At 41.4% G+C, this 20,223-nt stretch overlaps 1 protein-coding gene across 2 annotated transcripts in view; it reads right to left on the bottom strand.

Moving 5' to 3' along the window:
* The window catches only part of itgb5 (integrin, beta 5), a 104,590-nt gene that overhangs the window by 7,135 nt on the left and 77,232 nt on the right, over positions 1-20,223 (bottom strand). For both annotated transcript variants that reach the window (XM_060929949.1, XM_060929951.1), the window contains exons 11-12: positions 6,004-6,226; positions 777-877 (exon numbers count right to left, since the gene is read on the bottom strand). In XM_060929949.1, the coding sequence (XP_060785932.1) occupies positions 777-877; positions 6,004-6,226 (324 nt within the window). The remainder of the gene's footprint in view (positions 1-776; positions 878-6,003; positions 6,227-20,223) is intronic.

Genomic DNA, 20,223 nt, shown 5'->3' with positions numbered 1-20,223 from the left:
AAATGACATTTTTTAAAGTTTAGTATAAATTTTGAACACCAAATCAGCTGCTTCCATTCACAGATTGTAATTGCTTTTTCTAAGTTTCCTCGCCATACCTGAGATATCACAAAGTACTGTGCGATTTATCATATGATCAATATTATATGTTCATAACGCCCATTCCGAGTAAGAAATAAACTGTACAGTGATCAAATCTTGCTTGGTGGCAGGGAACTTTGAGCTATGGTGTGTATGGCAGCCTGGGAAAACCCATCATATAATCGCTGTGGCTGAATTCTGGCAAACGGACAAAAAAGATTTTTAGAAAAATAAAAAATAAATAAGGTTTTGACGAAAATTGAGTTTTACTGCATATAAACTTTGATGCATCAATTAACCAAGTTTCTCAAAGGTACATGTTGTAGTAAAGTTGACAAAAGCCTAATCGGGTCAGTTTTTAATCGGGTACCTGCTGTCAAAATGTCTGTGATGGAATGGAAGTTTCCCCCTTTTCACTTTTGGGGGTAATGAGATATTAAAATGCGAGTCTTCAGGACTACATAGGAGAAAATATCAACACTGGACCACTTAAAAGGTTTTCCCAGGAGCTTCATTCACACAAGAGCTTCATAATATGATCAGGGTTCACTTGTGTATTCTCTAATTCGGACATATTGTGCAGGGTAATGCATTTGAACCTAAAGTTTTGAAGAGATGATTAAACTTGCTTAAAAACATGATTATTACTGTATATAAAAACGACAGTCCTGAAACAACTGTGTGTATATACTCACCGAGAGTCTCCACGACAATGATCTCATCCTTGCACATGCGCTGACAGGTGTGGTTGTCTGCAAATTTCCCGGTGCTGAAGAGGGTGCACTCGATGCACTCCCTAGAGAAAAATGCTAATTATCATCCACTAACTGGCATTCACTACAAAGCTGGTATGATGAATATGTTTTTATGAAATGGTTTTAAAATCCAGTTCAATAACAGGCCACATGTCTACGCATGCACAGGGAGATATGGAAGATTCCCCTCAAAAGGACCACATCAGGCCATATGAGGCCAAGTGAAGGAAAAAGCTTAAAGGAGCAAAAGTCATCTAAGGAATGACAACTGTGTACACATTGCTCTTGGCAACATGTGGTGATCAAGAGGAGACAAAGCATCTTTCAGTTTGGTTTAGAAATCAAGCTGAGCTTAAAATAAATTATACAAACTAAGCACTAAACTACTGAATGGCTCCAGTCAATCTTAGGATAAATGATGCATCATAAGGAACTCCATTCGGGATAAAATGAGCTCATGTTAAAAGCCTTTAATTTTCTGTAAAGCTGCTTTGCGACAATGTCTATTGTTAAAAGTGCTATACAAATAAACTTGACATTTTCAGCTATACAGTCAGTTTCAGAATTATTAGCACCCTTGAAGACTATGAGCAAAAATTACTGCATAAAGCAGACCCATTAATTCAATTTCCCCCCAAACTACTTCCCTTATCAATTTTCTATATTCCTGCATAAATATGACCTAAAACATCATCAGATTTTCACACAAGTCCTAAAAAAGGAGATAAAGAGAACCCAGTTAAACAAATGAGACAAAAAAAAAAATATTACACTTGGTCATTTATTTATTGAGGAAAATGATCCAATGGTACATATCTGTGAGGGGCAAAAGTATGTGAACCTCTAGGATTAGCAGTTAATTTGAAGGTGAGATTAGAGTCAGGTGTTTTCAATCAATGGGATGGCAATCAGGTGTGAGTGGGCACCCTGTTTTATTTAAAGAACAGGGATCTATCAAAGTCTGATCTTCACAACACATGTTTGTGGAAGTGTATCATGGCACGAACAAAGGAGATTTCTGAGGACCTCAGAAAAAGCGTTGTTGATGCTCATCAGGCTGGAAAAGGTTACAAAACCATCTCTAAAGAGTTTGGACTCCACCAATCCACAGTCAGACAGACTGTGTACAAATGGAGGAAATTCAAGGCCATTGTTACCCTCCCCAGGAGTGGTCGACTAACAAAGATCACTCCAAGAGCAAGGCGTGTAATAGTCGGCGAGGTCACAAAGGACCCCAGGGTAACTTCTAAGCAACTGAAGGCCTCTCTCACATTGGCTAATGTTAATATTCATGAGTCCACCATCAGGAGAACACTGAACAACAAATGGTGTGCATGGCAGGGTTGCAAGGAGAAAGCCACTGCTCTCCAAAAAGAACATTGCTCCTCGTCTGCAGTTTGCTAAAGATCATGTGGACAAGCCAGAAGACTATTGGAAAAATTTTTGTGGACGGATGAGACCAAAATATAATTTTTTGGTTTAAATAAGAAGCGTTATGTTTGGAGAAAGGAAAACACTGCATTCCAGCATAAGAACCTTATCCCATCTGTGAAACATGGTGGTGGTAGTATCATGGTTTGGGCCTGTTTTGCTGCATCTGGGCCAGGATGGCTTGCCATCATTGATGGAACAATGAATTCTGAATTATACCAGGGAATTCTAAAGGAAAATGCCAGGACATCTGTCCATGAACTGAATCTCAGGAGAAGGTGGGTCATGCAGCAAAACAACAACCCTAAGCACTCAAGTCATTCTACCAAAGAATGGTTAAAGAAGAATAAAGTTAATGTTTTGGAATGGCCAAGTCAAAGTCCTGACCTTAATCCAATTGAACTGTTGTGGAAGGACCTGAAGCGAGCAGTTCATGTGAGGAAACCCACCAACATCCCAGAGTTGAAGCTGTTCTGTACGGAGGAATGGGCTAAAATTCCTCCAAGCTGGTGTGCAGGACTGATCAACAGTTACCGGAAACGTTCAGTTGCAGTTATTGCTGCACAAGGGGGTCACACCAGATACTGAAAGCAAAGGTTCACATACTTTTGCCACTCACAGATATGTAATATTGGATCATTTTCTTCAATAAATAAATGACCAAGTATAATATTTTTGTCTCATTTGTTTAACTGGGTTCTCTTTATCTACTTTTAGGACTTGTGTGAAAATCTGATGATGTTTTAGGTCATATTTATGCAGAAATATAGAAAATTCTAAAGGGTTCACAAACTTTCAAGCACCACTGTGTGTGTGTGTGTGTGTGTGTGTGTGTGTGTATACACTTTTTTTTTTTACCAACACCCCTTGAAGAACAGTTTAAAATATACAGCTGCAAGAAAAAGTTTGTGAATCCTATGGAATTACCAGGGTTTTTAACACTGGTTATTCATAAAGAAATGGTCTGATCATCTATGTTACAATTATAGACAGACCCAAACTAAATAAACTAATACCGCACAAACAGTGGTACTTTCCAAGTCTTTATTGAGCACACTGAGTGATAATTCACAGTGCGGGCTGGAAAAATTAAGTAAACCCTTGAATTCAGTCATTTGTATTTTCTCCTTTAGCAACCACCTCCACCAAACGTTTTCTGTTGCCGTTTATAAGACTGGCTCAACAAAGAGGAGAAATTTTGGACCATCTCTGTCTATGAAACTGTTTCAGTTCATCAATAACTTTGGGTGTCTTGATTGAACAGCTGTCTTCAGATCATGCCACAGCACCTCAATGAGGTTAAAGGTCATAGGCAAGGGTCGGAGGTGGAACGCAGAATATCAACTTTATTGTCTAGAACAACGACCCAAAAAGCGAATCAATCTTCCTGGTGTCGAATTTGCACCCTAAAATTCGAATGAAACAGTCAAAATATGCTGGTTTGCGCAAGTTCCAAAGGTTTGTTTACATCTCACTTCTGCGCACTTTCACTGCCAGGGGGCAGTCGTCGTGACGTCATTCAAGGCAAACAGACTGGGAGCAGTTCTGTGTTTACCTGCGAACCGAGCACATGTGTACAGACTTCGGTCGTGAGAGGTTGTGTAAAATGTCTGAAAGCGAGAGTGATTTTGAAGTAGGAACTCTCCAAACTGAATATCGAGAGGTGAAACCATACATGTATGAACCTCTGGCCGTTGCGAAGCAATCGGCGAATGTGGCTCACTGGTTTGACCGTGCGGCCTCGGAATCGGACAGCGACTCGGCCGACTCTGATCGCGGTGACCCCGGACCTCAACAAGACTCGTGCCCAAATGATTTATCCTGATAGTTATGATAAATTCTTACTTTCGTCGTAATACTAAACAAGAGCCCTTTTGAAGAATAATTAAACCACCCTCCCTAGTGGATATAGGGAACGATTACTTGAGAGTGCGCCGGTAGGCCACATTAGCCTGCCATCCACGGCATTATACTATTTATAGCCGACTCTAAGTGAGGAAATATCCCTTTGTCTCATTTCCACAATGATTGTACAGGATCCCTCAGGATTCTTGACTTGTCAATTGCAAGCAAAAGTAAAAATGTTTACCTCCAATCTTCTCCTTTTTGCTTGAGCGTTGCTGCTCCGTTTCTTCTTTGACTGCTTGATTTTGCGTTCTAATTTTGCCAGAACAGCGTCAGGTTTGAGCCTTCTCTCTCCGACACCTAAACTCTCCAACAGATGGGGATTCTTCAAAAAAAGTGATAGGAGCACAGAGTGGCGTATTTATTTGGCCAACCCTCTCTCTTCACGTGCACAATCCGCTCTCTCTGCCTCTTCTCCTCTCTCGGAAAAAGGTAAAAACTTCTTCCTGAACCGGTCCCGTTGTGACAGTTCACTGCACAACAATAAGGCATGGTTTTTCTTTGGAAATTCCCGAACGCACGTCTGCACTCAAGCCGAACGGCAATGCAAGCAAACGGAAGTGGGCTCAACTCAAGCGATTTGTTTGTCTTGAATGACGTCACGCGCCGAGTGGTCACGAAAATCGCCGAGCAGAAATTCGCCGCGATCTGCGCTAACTTATTTCAATTATTACTTATTAACAACACTTCTTGGGACCAGAAGAAAATTACAGAGGGTTTAACATAAGTTTCAAATGTGCATAAATTTAAAACCTCTGCCTATGACCTTTAAGGTCAGGACTCTGATTTGGCCATTCCGAAACACTAACTTTCTGCCTTTTCAGCTGTTTACAAGTTGATTTACTTGTATGCTTTGGGTCTTTGTTTTGGTGATCATTGCACTATGCCCAAGGAGAGTAGCAACAGACCTAAATTTCCTCCATTTGTAGACAATTTGTCTTATTGTGGATTGATGAACACCCAAGTGTTTAGAAATGCTTTTGTAACCTTTTCCAGCTTTATAATACAAATCTTCCAAGGTCCTGCGAAAGTTGATAGGATCAAGGCATAATTCAAATGAATCACTTGTCCCTGAATCTGTCAGTAACCAGACTTTGTGAATCTTTATTTAAAGGATAAAATCACATGTACCACCCACACTTCCAATCTCCTCTCCTTAATTCAAATGCCTGCCTTCCATTAACTTTTGGAGAAGAAGTTTTTCACAAAGAGGTTCACTTATTTTTTTTTTCCAGTCTGCACTGTGAATGATGACTCAATATGCTTGAAAAAGACCAGAAAACTACTACTGCATGCGCGTTATTAGGTTAGTCAAATTGTGCTCGTCTTAAAATTGTGACTTGGATGAAGAGCAGACCACATTTTACAAATAATCAAAAACCCTGGTAATTCCAAAAGGTTCACAAACCTTTTCTTGCAGCTGTACAAACAAATTGGCACCCAATTTGTCGGTGTCCAGATTTGTGTCCAGTGTCCAATTTGTCAGTGTCCGTGTCCAAAATGATGTCAGTGTCCAGAAAGCTTTTCTTGCAATACACAAAATATCATGTAACGGCTCGGTCATTTTAACACCAAACAGATGGCTGTCTCCCTGCACAAGTCAGGCAATGGATATAAAATCTCATTTAGTACAATCAGGACTCAAAACTCTGGAAAAGTTAAATAAAAATGCAGTGAAGAGGAAACACACTGCCCAAATCCACAGTGAAGAGGGTGTGAGGAAGGCAAAGAACACCACAATGAATAGAAGCGTTCCAAATGTTATGCACAAAAGAGAGTGTCCAATATTATTAATTTGAACAAGTGACTAAACACCAGCTCTATGGCGTACCTCTTTGTGGCACAGGCATCACCGCAGGTGGGACATTTCTCACACAAGTCCCCAAATGCCCCTGGCTCAGTGCACTGGCAGCGGCCACACACACAGCTGCCTCGTCCACTACACATTCTGCCATCTTCAGTGACACACCCAGTTGTTTCTATTGAGCAGTTACAGTTGTCTCCAACGTAGCCAGCATGACACATACACTCCCCACAGTGACAAACACCATGACCTAGAGAAAGACAGAGGGGTACAAAAACAAGAGCAGTGACGCAAACAATTAATAACTCAATTCAGTACTAAAAAGTAAGAAATGCAGTGCTCAAAAGTGAATGATGCCTTGTTAAACCAAGCAAGGAAAAGATTCCAAGACAGTTGTCAGATGGTAAAAAAATGTAATCAGTCACAATAAACAACAGTATTGGTATTTAGGGTTACAACCGTTGCAGGTCACAACATTTGGACAAACAAGACCTCTGGAATTTCCTTCATTTTATACTCGCCAAATCCGAAGGAACCAAATCCACTTCATGAAACTCAGAAATGCTTTGTGGAAGAGAAACCAATACCACATTCCTGATCAGCACATAACAACTGGAGCAATTATACACAGTTCCTCTTATAAGAAAGCCTTGTGTGCCCAGAACAAAAGCTTAAGTGTACAGTCTGTACTGTGCACACAATATAGTTGATGTGCGATTGTGAAAGAAGCCTGGTCTTTCAAACCTGATGAGGCAGCAGAAATGAGAGTCATGGTTATCATCACTTACACAGATTAGACCTGGATTTTAAATAGCAGGTCCAACATGGTACAAATGAGGACATGGGAAGGGGGGAAGATACTTGAAATATCAAGAAAAACAGTTGGATAAGGTTAAAACTGAGGTAATTTACTATGTTGTTAAGCAATGAATGTTTAAAAAAAAAATTCAACAAAAGCCTCAACCTCTGGAATCTCACTAAAGGCCCAGTCCCACAATACCAATAACTATACCTATAACTACAACTATACCTATGCCTGAATTTAGTTCCAGTCTGGAGCAGTCACACCACAACTATAATCCCGACTGTAATATCAGTTAGTCCTGTCACTCAGGGAAATAAAGGCATGCAACTTTGGAATAGTCATGGAAGTTTTTCCAAGTAGTAGCACATTATTCCAGGTCATACTGTACAGCCTGGACTTCAAAACAACCCATGCACATACTCTGGTGGTTGACAAAATACAGATAGGTCACAGATTACGGAAATATCATAAAGAGAGATACAAAATACGGAGTGGTTATGGGTTTTAATACAGATGCATCACGGGTGCTAATAACTTATGGATTGGTCATGAACGTTTCAGTGTATTACAGCAGCCTCTCTCAACCGGGGTGCTGTCTGGCTTCGTTAGGGGTGCCGTCAAAAAAGTACATATTCTAACATTGAAATAAATAAAATGAATTAAAATTCCAAAAAACGATAGTTACACTAATGCAGATCATCGCCGCCTCATGCATCATCAAAATTTGTCTCACGGCCCCCTTTCCCATGTCACAACGTCACTGCCGGGGTCAGCGTATGGTCAGCGTGACTGTGTATATTTTATATGGGGGGTGCCTTGAGAATTTGCATACTTCTGAAGGGTGCCGTGACTGAAAAAAGGTTGAGAAACGCTGTATTACAGATTTGTTACTGATTTCATATGGATGATGCATCATGGATATTAAAAAAAAAAATTAATTTAAAAAAAAAATATTGAGAAGTCTAAAACAAATGTTTGGACTGCCAAAAACATCTTATCTGCATTTATAGGTTTACTTGCACGGTGGTGTAGTGGTTAGCGCTGTCGCCTCACAGCAAGAAGGTCCGGGTTCGAGCCCCGTGGCCGGCGAGGGCCTTTCTGTGCGGAGTTTGCATGTTCTCCCCGTGTCCGCGTGGGTTTCCTCCGGGTGCTCCAGTTTCCCCCACAGTCCAAAGACATGCAGGTTAGGTTAACTGGTGACTCTAAATTGACCGTAGGTGTGAATGTGAGTGTGAATGGTTGTCTGTGTCTATGTGTCAGCCCTGTGATGACCTGGCGACTTGTCCAGGGTGTACCCCGCCTTTCGCCCGTAGTCAGCTGGGATAGGCTCCAGCTTGCCTGCGACCCTGTAGAATGGGATAAAGCAGCTAGAGATAATGAGAATGAGATCACATATCCATGAATAAAAGATCTATGCTTTTTATTTTCCGTGAATCTGCATTCTGTGGTTTCATGATGTAACAAAGATGTATAAAGATACCCAGGGAAAACAGCACATGCTCAGACGACGTAACATGTAAACAATTACCCGGTGGGTCAAATGTTTTATCGGATCAGGTCCAGGCCCGGGAGGGGAGACAGACAGACAGACAGACAGAGAGAGAGAGAGAGAGAGAGAGAGAGAGAGAGAGAAGACCCCACTCCAGGAGCAATTTCACCAATACAGATAAACCGTTATCAGTATCTAAAGGGTATTATCAATACTTAGCAAATCAAATCAGACGGAACATAGAAAAAGCAACAATCCAAGTCATAAAGAACTCAGCAGGGAAGCTAACCAGCTGACCTGAAGAAATAAATCAGGTTTTCTACAATTTTTACAATAAACTATACTCTTCAGAAATAAGCCCCAACCAGGACGCCATTGACTCATTTTTTAACAGCATCAACTTACCACAACTTAATGAAAACCAGACAAATAAACTAGAGTCACCTATAACTCAACAAGAACTGTTTGAGGCTCTTAAACGTATGCCTAATAACAAAGCACCAGGTCCGGATGGCTTCCCTGCTGAGTTCTACAAACAATTTTGGTCCATTTTGGCTCCACTTTTTATCAGGATGATCAATGAATCAGAACAAAAAAAAAAAAAAAAAGACTTCCAGCTAGTATCACCACAGCTTCAATTTCACTTCTCCAATAAGGATCCAACAATGCCATCCAGCTACCGGCCAATCTCCCTACTCAATGTTGACAACAAAATAATCACCAAAACATTAGCACACAGATTAGAGGAGAGGTCTCCATCCATTATCCACCCAGATCAGACTGGCTTCATTAAAGGCAGAATTTCTTCCTCCAACACCCGTAGATTGCTTAATAATATAATGTACCACTCCTCAACTATACAAGAAAAAAAAAAACATTATAGCAACTCTTGATGCGGAAAAAGCTTTTGATAGGGTCAACTGGAATTTCCTGTTTTCCACACTAGGGCGGTTTGGTTTCGGGGAATCGTTCATTAATTGGATTAAGATTCTCTACACTTCACCCTCAGCCACAGTGATCACCAATGGACCAACATCACACAGGTTCACTCTGCACCAGGGAACTAGACAGGGATGCCCACTCTCCCCTTTATTATTTACCATCTTCATTGAACCTCTAGCTGCTGCCATCCGTCAGAACCCCCACATTAAGGGAGTTCAGACTATAAATATGCATCATAAAATCAGCCTCTGTGCCGACGACCTCCTACTTTTTCTTCAAGACCCCTCAGTATCAATAAAAGAAACTATTAAACTTGACACATTCTCTAATATTTCTGAATACTCAATCAATTGGAATAAGTCTGCAATTCTTCCATTACACTCCAACAGCTGGGATGTGACACCCCATTCATCACCTATCCCACTATGTACTAATTATAATCACATATTTAGGGATAAAGGCAGGGCTTTGAACCGGAATTTTTTTCCTATTGGTTCGTTCCGAACAGAAACGGAATTTTAACGTTTCCGGTTTTGGGTTCCACCATTAAATAGACGTTCCCGAACCGGTTAGAACAAAAAAATTTCGTTCCCGGAACGGTTAATTACGTTCCCTGTCAGCTGTTTAACAAATGGCTATAAAATTATGTCTCTGTCTCATCCAGCTTAAGCCAAATGTAGGCCAATTCTATTACAACCTTCATTAAATAAGACAAGAAATAATTCAAAACAATTATTATTTCAAATGTTGGCGATTTGGATTCTCAGTATGTCTTCCCAGCTACACAAACAGAAAAAGTGCCAAAAATGAAAGAGAATTCGTTTAGTGTTACACCAAAGGCTAGTCAGGCCCTATAGAGGGCTACCGCATGACGTCACCGCGCCGCGAGATTTTGTTAGGCGCCATATTGGAAGACCAAGTACACATCTATGCAAGTACATACATACATAAAACAAACTACACCTGAAATGTAGCCAGGGCCGGTTCTGCCCTAATCTGGGCCCGGGTGCAACATCGCGCAACCCCCCCAAAAAAAAACCACCAGTCTAAATCAGGACAACCATCACATAACTATAAACATTTTATATCAACTATTTTAACTAAATGGGCTATAATAAATAAGCCTGCAGGCAGCCATGGCGGGCTGCCTCAGAAAAGTAACCATTCAATGACAACTGAAAGCCTGCAGCCACGGCGGGCTGCCTCAGAAAACTAACCATTTGTCCTACCTTAAAACTCGTTTTGCATTTTCTGCCTCCTTTTTTGTATTTTCGACCCTCCGTTTATTTTCTTTCCTTTTCTGAAAACCCGATTTGTGTCCAGACATTTTGTTCTGCTCCCAACGAACTAACTCGTCAGGTCTCGTCTCTCGAGCCCGCGATGATTCCCGTGGGAAGGGCAGCAACTGATACATTTTTACAAACAGCCAATAGGGAGGTTGCATCGTTCAGGCTCTTCTTTGCTCAGACACTCAGTAATTCACCTAGTATTCACTAGCAGTCCACCTTCCCGCTCTCTCCATTCAATCAGCGAACGTCACACAGGAAGTGAACCCCAGCGGGTCATAGAAACTTCCGCAGGAGAAGAATGACTATTTGTAGGCTACAGAAACTTTGAGGAACGAAATAAAAACCGGTATTAACCGGTTACCATTATTTTTAATAAGCGTTTCTGTTCCGGAACATAAAAAATAATAAAGTTTCTGATTTCGTTTCTGTTCCATGTGAAATAGAAAAAGTTCCCGGTTTTCGTTTTCGTTCCTTGAACCGGTTCAAAGCCCTGGATAAAGGTTTCCCCCAGGCTGTCAGACTTATTTAGTCTAAATTTTACCCCCCTGCTCAATGCTATAGATGATCTCCAGCGATGGATGAACCTTCCACTATCCATCATGGGCAGGATATCAGTCGTCAAAAATGTCAATATTACCCAAAATAAATTATTTATTCTCAATGATTCCGACACAGCCCTCCCCTCCCTGGTTTAAATCACTAGACTCAACAATTACTAAGTTCTACTGGAAAAATAAAACACCAAGAATCAAACTGACCACTCGACAAAAACCTAAAATACTCGGAGGACTAGAGGCTCCACACTTCCAACGTTATGCCCTGGCCAACCAGCTTCGTTACATATACAAATGTTTACATCCCACCCCCTCAGACAACACCTGGTTAGACATACCGGTAGAACAAGCCATTTGCAAGAATATTCAGATCTCAGACCTTCCTTTCTGTAGTCAGTCAGTTAAAAAACATCCATCCTTCAAAGCGCTAACAAGATCATCTAGTCTGACAGCTTAGTGGAAATTCTATCACATCACTGATTAACCTGTAGCACCGTCAAAATCACACCCCGATTTGGAATAACCCCGATTTTACTGTCAACAAAAAAACACTCAATTTTCTCACATGGATAGGCAAGGGCATCACATCATTCAAGACAAAAATCTGGCTTCATTCCCTTGTTTGGTCCAGAAGCACGGCATTGGGAGTAAACACTTTTTAGAATACCTACAAATTAAATCATCTATCCAAACTAAAATTAATATCCAGACAGCGAACCTAGACATCCCCTCACCAATCATGGAGTTGATCAACATTCCTTCCCCCCAAAAAAATTCTTTCCAAAATATACAAAATTATATCTCGTTTAGAAAAAACTTTAAGCCTACCATATCACAAATGGGAATCAGATTTGTCCATTACTCCCGGTGCCGACTTCTGGACCCAAATCTGTAAAAACATCTCCCTCATGACAAAAAATAGCAATCTACAATTAATACAATACAAGGTACTTCACAGACTTCACGTCACTGCACAGAAACTGCATAAAATGGGCTTTGACTCGGACTTGTGTTCTCACTGCAGGCAAAATAACCCAGACACATACATTCATGCTGTCTGGCATTGCACTCCAATCAACAGGTCTTGGTTAAGCGTCACAGAATCACACTCTACCATTCTTGGCTGTCACATCCCAGCAACCCCTTCCCTATGTATACTTGGTGATACAACCGCTATCAATATAAGCACCTCATCAGGGCTTAATTTGAGCCGGAACAAGATCCGGAACCTCTGTCGTCGGATCCGGCAGCTATTTTCATTTCATTCGGTGTTCCGGCAGCTATTTAAATGGATCAGATCACCTCCGTGACCATCACAAAGGGGAAAAAAAAATCAAACAATAAATTAAATCAATAAGTAAATAAAAATTTGTTTAGTGTTCGGTTTTGATATCTGTTGTTGATTTCTCTCCTACGACATCCACAAAATCTATGCGAAAGGGGAAGGGGGGGGGGGGGGGGGGGGGGGAGACATGGGGTGTATACTTCCGCTCAATAGAACACCGGGTTTTTTGTAGCCGTTAGCTTGTGCTGTGGAAAAAAATGGCAAAAAAACAAGAAAGTTTACTAAAATTTTTCAAAGTCCCAGGACAGCCTGATCCTAAACGACCTAAAAGTGTACCAGTCCGCTAGTCTGGCTAACACGATTTCAAAGCTCTGCGAGCATTTGGTCTGGCAAAGATATTAAGCCCAACTGTTTCCCAAAGGCGTGGTTGACCCGCCTCCCTGAAATGCCTCAGTTTGCTACTGGTCGAAGCCAGAAAAGGCTGTGACGAAGCTTAAACCAATCACATCACTCTTTCCTCTGACGTATGTGACGCAACGGAAACTGCTTGAGTAACAGGAAGAAGATAAATACCTCCAGGGCTGCTCTTTGCTCCGTTTTCAATGAGAACTTCCCGTTGAATGCTTTCAACACAGCATCTACCGCTGTGTCAAAGGCTTGCCGCTGCTCCATGTTCGTAATGTTTCTAGTGAATGAAGCGCTTCCGGCATAGATTGTGTAAACAATCTATGGCTTCCGGTTGCAGTTCTACTACGTCACTGCCTTGAACACGCCTCTACCCAGGGCCGTTGGAGATGCTCAAAGTTGATTGGCTCCCGATTTTTCGGGAGCTTGGAAGAGCTGGAGATAGCTTGCCTTGCCAGACTAAGCTCGCAACAGGCCCTCGTGTTGCGTCACACTTAGGATGGGCGGGCCCAGGCTACCAGTCTGCGGGAACGATCAAAAAGAAGATGAGAAGAATCATGATGGTGGTGAAGCTAGAAGTGTTAGCGCACCAACTGCAACCGTCAGAGGGAATGAGGATGAGGATTGGGAAGATGAGACTGGTGATGGCGGTGAGGCAAGTGGGGCTATCTGGACCAATGCCCTGTTTAAAGAAAAAAACGCCCCCCGCCTTTTTTTTTTTTTTTGAGTCGCTGGACCCACCCACCTCCTGCGTTCCGGCCGGGGACCTCCCACTTCACAAATTAAGCACTGCACCTAATGCAATAAAATACTGCTAATAGCGCTGACTATCGCCAAGAAAACAATCCTCATGAACTGGAAATCAAGGAATACTGTACACATCACTCATTGGAAAAATTTGTTAACGAATTATATATCATTGGACAATATATCCACTCCAAACTTAAACACCACTCAGGATACACCCTCCCCTTGGACACCCTTCATCACCTTCTTACAGTTATGATCTGACCCTCTGTGCCTGAGATCCAACTCACAACTTTACATCCACATGTAAATAGCTATATATAATAGGCGGCAGATGGTAGCTGGAACAATTATTTTTACTATTATGATATAAAATCTCCCTCTCCCCTCCCTTTTTTTTTGGTTTAAATTTAATTTATTTATTTATTATTTTTTTCCCTCCCTTCTCTTTGCCTCTCTCTACTTCACTCATCCCTGTTCTGCCTGGGCCCCATGGGTGGCTCGGGCGGCCCGGTCCTGTCGGGTTGCCATGTGGGACCGGTGTTGGTCGGTGCTGTGGGGTATTTGTGGAGTCTGGGGCCCCTCCGCGCACTCGCCCTCTGCGCACACACACACACATACCTCTTCCTGGCAATACGCAACACGCCTTATTCTCTTAAATGCACTACACATTAGATTGCATACATCATACATCTACCAATAACCAAGAACAACAAATAGACTAGGGCAAGCGAGGCATGCATGCAGATGCCTCTGCAGGTATTTCACTGCACGCCTCGCTTCTTTTAATGCTAACACAATTTAGAGGAGGCATATACAGTGGTGCTTGAAAGTTTGTGAACCCTTTAGAATTTTCTATATTTCTGCATAAATATGACCTAAAACATCATCAGATTTTCACACAAGTCCTAAAAGTAGATAAAGAGAGCCCAGTTAAACAAATGAGATAAAAATATTATACTTGGTCATTTATTTATTGAGAAAAATGATCCAATATTACATATCTGTGAGTGGCAAAAGTATGTGAACCTCTAGGATTAGCAGTTAATTTGAAGGTGAAATTCGAGTCAGATGTTTTCAATCAATGGGATGACAATCAGGTGCGAGTGGGCAGCCTTGTTTTATTTAAAGAACAGAGATCTATCAAAGTCTGATCTTCACAACACATGTTTGGGGAAGTGTATCATGGCACGGACAAAAGAGATTTCTGAGGACCTCAGAAAAAGCGTTGTTGATGCTCATCAGGCTGGAAAAGGTTACAAAACCATCTCTAAAGAGTTTGGACTCCACCAATCCACAATCAGACAGATTGTGTACAAATGGAGGAAATTCAAGACAATTGTTACCCTCCCCGGGAGTGGTTGACCAACAAAGATCACTCCAAGAGCAAGGCGTGTAATAGTTGGCAAGGTCACAAAGGACCGCACGGTAACTTCTAAGCAACTGAAGGCCTCTCTCACATTGGCTGATGTTAATGTTCATGAGTCCACCATCAGGAGAACACTGAACAACAATGGTGTGCATGGCAGGGTTGCAAGGAGAAATCCAGTGCTCTCCAAAAAGAACATTGCTGCTCATCTGGTTTGCTAAAGATCACATGGACAAGCCAGAAGGCTATTGGAAAAATGTTTTGTGGATGGATGAGACCAAACTAGAACTTTTTGGTTTAAATGAGGAGTGTTATGTTTGGAGAAAGGAAAACACTGCATTCCAGCATAAGAACCTTATCCCATCTGTGAAACATGGTGGTGGTAGTATCATGGTTTGGGCCTGTTTTGCTGCATCTGGGCCAGGGCGGCTTACCATCATTGATGGAACAATGAATTCTGAATTATACCAGCAAATTCTAAAGGAAAATGTCAGGACATCTGTCCATGAACTGAATCTCAAGAAAAGGTGGGTCATGCAGCAAGACAATGACCCTAAGCACACAAGTCATTCTACCAAAAATGGTTAAAGAAGAATAAAGTTAATGTTTTGGAATGGCCAAGTCAAAGTCCTGACCTTAATCCAATCGAAATGTTGTGGAAGGACCTGAAGCGAGCAGTTCATGTGAGGAAACCCACCAACATCCCAGAGTTGAAGCTGTTCTGTACGGAGGAATGGGCTAAAGTTCCTCCAAGCCGGTGTGCAGAACTGATCAACAGTTACCAGAAATGTGTAGTTGCAGTTATTGCTGTACAAGGGGGTCACACCAGATATTGAAAGCAAAGGTTCACATACTTTTGCCACTCACAGATATGTAATATTGGATCATTTTCCTCAATAAATAAATGACCAAGTATAATATTTTTGTCTCATTTGTTTAACTGGGTTCTCTGTATCTACTTTTAGGCCTTGTGTGAAAATCTGATGATGTTTTAGGTCATATTTATGCAGAAATATAGAAAATTCTAAAGGGTTCACAAACTTTCAAGCACCACTGTATCTAGGAGTACGCAGGGTTGTTGCGGCATGCAGGGGGAAACCTGGGCAGAGACTCACCCTGTGCGCACACTTCTTTTAATGCAATACATTAGAGAAAGCCCACAATATAGCCATTTACATTCTTACATAGGACAAATATGGCGTGTTGCGTGATGGTCTGGAGTCGAGGTGTGGTGGGTTGTGGGGGGGGTGCTGGGGCCATGGGCTGGTTAGCACGCAGGGCCTTCCCTCTGCCATCTCATTGTGATATATCTTGTGCAGGGGCGGGACGACACCATGGTCATACTTGGGTGCCCAGGCAATCTGTATAATCAGTCAGTTAATCAAATTATTCCTATTCTTATCCCTCTTATTATTATCCTACATAAAGATAATACTCATTTCCTTTGAAACCCTCCTTCTCTGCGATCTAGCCTCCATCTCCCCAGTCCAACAGTAAGTCAGTACTACTCCTTATATACACTGACTCTCTCTCTCTCACACACACACACACACACACAATTTTAAATTCGGTGTTGTGTTTGAATTCTGGTTTTTTGTGTAGTTGTATTGTGATTGTTTTGTATAATTGTATACGAATTAAAAAAAAAAAGGGTATTATCATAACAGATATTATCATATAGGTATCGTTATCAGTCTGGTGTGACCACCAACCACAGACCGCAGGGGACCAATTTATTTACACAGGGTGTCTACAGGTTTGTCCAAGTTAAATTTAAGACTTAAGACTTTTTCATACCATGTTCCAAAAAAAATTAAGACCAAATCTAAAGTCACGCAAAAACGTACTCTTTTGAAAAAAAAAAAAAAAAAACTATATAATTTAATGTAATTTATTGTTCTTGTAAACATTCAGCAGAAAACACTATTCTAGTAGAAGTACTTCATTTCTTTTCCTTGACAGGCATTCACACACTCAGAACACAATATAAGGATCGGATAAACTTCTAACTATGTGACAATCAGAATGCAGTCAACGCTTGAATCCAATGTAACAATGTGAAAATGTGAATGAAGTCACACACACAGAATCCAATGCAACAGGCTTTTTTAATTATTATTTTCTCTGCTTGGGGAGTCACATTGTAAGCAGAATTGTTCAATTCCATCTTTGGTCAAACAACAATGCAGAAAACAACAGTTAAACAATGTGAATGCACATACACCTGAAACTTCGGCTCACTCACTTGAAAGGTATGCTCACTTGCACTTATTAAAACACTTGGAACGATAACCACACACAAACAATACTATTCTCTCACATGCACGGAATAGAACATATTCTCTCTCTCTCTCTCTCTCTCTCTCACACACACTATTCTCTTACATCTCGCAGATCTATCCTCTTCTCCACGATCGTTAGTGGTGGCAGCGCTGAAGTCGGATATTTGAGGCTGATGCTCGCGGCCTTTAGCAAAAGCAACGTGCTTGGCGCTCTTCATATGAGAGTCCACCGCTCTTATCCCCATTGTGCCCAACTTAAAAAAGTCTTACAGCATGCTACACCGTATGCCTCGTTGGCATCTTTGGGTACAGCTTTCAGCCACCATGAGTATTTTGCATCTTGCAGCCAGTTATCATTAAATTTACATTTACCCATTGTGGCTCGGACTACCCTCCATCAACAGATCAGGCACTGAGTGGTTGTCAAGCACACGTGTGTCTAGCAACAGGTGGATTCGGAGCCTGCGCGGTATAATTGTGAGCATCAAAAACGATTAAACTTTTTCCCCATCCAAAGTGTACCACGTTTTAACGATATGACTGAGTAAAATCTCCATAAATTTAAGATTGAAAATTTAAGACCACGGGGTTTGAAATTTAAGACAATTTAAGACTTTTTAATGGCCTTATTTTAGGAAAATTAAATTTAAGACTTAAAGACTTAAGGACCCGTGGCCACCCTGTTACAGTTATTGTTATATTTGTAGTTATAGGTATTGTGGGACCGGGCCTTAAAGCTGCAACACAACACCACCAACACTGTGACATGTCCAGCCATTTCGCCACCTGTATAATACGGCAGTCTCTTTAAGAGCCTGAGGTAAATAACACAAAATCATGAAAAAAATTTCGCCTAAATTTTGCTACAATCTAAATATAATAAATTCAGGTGAACATTTAAACAAGCTAATAGATATAAATGGACTGGTTAAACAAACACAAGTGCAATAGAAAGCACCCGTCTTGACACTGCATCCAATTCCACACCGCTGATGAATAACCGGAACTGGATGAACGTACAACAGTTCAACAGGTTGCTGTCTGATGTAATACTGTCTGTTGAACTCACTGTGCTCCAAATGGCAGAGGAAGCATTACATAACTCACTCAGCTCATCAGGAGTAGCAATAGAAGGATTTGTAGTTTTCAGAGAGACACTAGAGGTTTATGCCTTGTACAACACAATCTGGTTTTAAGTGGCCCATACATTATTCAAAAACACAAACTCCGAGAATATGACTGATTTAAGCATAACAATTGGGCTGAATAGCATATAATTTTTTAATCGTTGTTGCAGTGTCAGATTTTACAATACAGTCTAATCTGAGAGCTGTTGATATCAGTGCTAAATAGGTGTTATCCGGGTGTGCTGATAAATTGGAGTATGTAAGTAAATAAATAAAGGTCTAGCCTCCAACTGTTACAGAAATCACAGGTTGACTTGTTTATTTTAATTTAAAAATTATTACTAAAAAAAGAGTATTATCATGCTGCTGTGCAAAGGCAAACTGCAGTATCTGCATATTGCGTCAGTGGCAAAAGACGGTCCAGTAACGAATAGGTGATGCTATTGGACCGTCTTTTGCCACCGACACAATATACAGATACTGCAGTTTGCCTTTGCACGGCAACATGGTTTGGTGATGCAGCAATAATGTGTCTTATCATGCAGGTCCTACTCTCCTTTGATTCCCAACCTCCACTGTAAATCTGTCAGTGCGGGTTTCCTCAAGGTACTCTGCAGCCACCTCCTTCAAAAATTCAGACCAGAGGAGTCATGTAAATGTCACGTCAAGGGTCACATTACTATAAAGATTGTACAATATAATGTAATCTGTTCCAGACTCTACCATAGTAGGTGCACCACACTTTTCCCTAACAGATATGAAGAGGGCCAACAAAGTGGAGGTAAAGCACACAAAAAACAACAACAACAAAGTCCTTCCATGGCTCATTTGCTGCCAGCTGTGATTACAAAACCTGAAAAGTTGATGAGATAGTTGGTCAGTGAACAACCAGTGTATGCATGTGTGTTTGTTTTCTCATGTTGGGGGAAAATTAATATTAGTGTAAACACCTGGGTGTGCAACCATAGGTTGCATGATCATGACATATGTTTTCATGGAGTTTACAGGGGGGAAGAAAAAAACAAAACAAAAAAAGACAGCATTGCAAGCGAGGCAAAATTTGATGCTTCATCGACATCTCTAATGCAGCGCATGACATGATGCTTTTTGCAATGCCTGACAATGCACCCAGTGTGAATCCACCTTACAGAACATGTCCATAACACAGAACATTCTGAGTTGAGCATTGTAACACAATCAGTTAGAAAAGTCAAGACAAGTAGTGGCATGCAGTCTTCTCACGTGCTCTTTTTTTTTTTTTTATATATATATATATATATATATATATATATATATATATATATATATATATATATATATATATATATGGTGGCATGGTGGTGTAGTGGTTAGCGCTGTCGCCTCACAGCAAGAAGGTCCGGGTTCGAGCCCCGGGGCCGGCGAGGGCCCTTCTGTGTGGAGTTTGCATGTTCTCCCCGTGTCCGCATGGGTTTCCTCCGGGTGCTCCGGTTTCCCCCACAGTCCAAAGACATGCAGGTTAGGTTAACTGGTGACTCTAAATTGACCGTAGGTGTGAATGGTTGTCTGTGTCTATGTGTCAGCCCTGTGATGACCTGGCGACTTGTCCAGGGTGTACCCCGCCTTTCGCCCGTAGTCAGCTGGGTACACCCTGGACAAGTCGCCAGGTCATCACAGGGCTGACAATGCTGGGATAGCATTGAGTTTACAGTTCAGAGGGATCTGGCTTCTTTAGACGCTGTCTTCTTAAAACTGAATAAATATTTAAAAAGAGCCAAATGAGCCAGTCTTTTGAACGGCTCTTTTCAAAGAACGGATCACAAAGATGCGGATCCCATCAAAGAGCCATAAATCCCATCTCTACTAGCGCGCCCTGCCCGCGCTGGTTCTTTGGGGGAGGAGGGCAGAGGACTCTGGCTGTGCGGGGCGTGGCATTACAGTCCAGCTGCTATCGGTTTTCTAAGCAAAGTCTCT

The sequence above is a fragment of the Neoarius graeffei genome, chromosome 9 (genome assembly GCF_027579695.1).
Source record: "Neoarius graeffei isolate fNeoGra1 chromosome 9, fNeoGra1.pri, whole genome shotgun sequence".
NCBI classification, from domain to species: Eukaryota; Metazoa; Chordata; class Actinopteri; order Siluriformes; family Ariidae; genus Neoarius; species Neoarius graeffei.
Note: the sequence above shows the minus strand (reverse complement) of the source record. Positions and strands in the feature narration are given on the sequence as shown.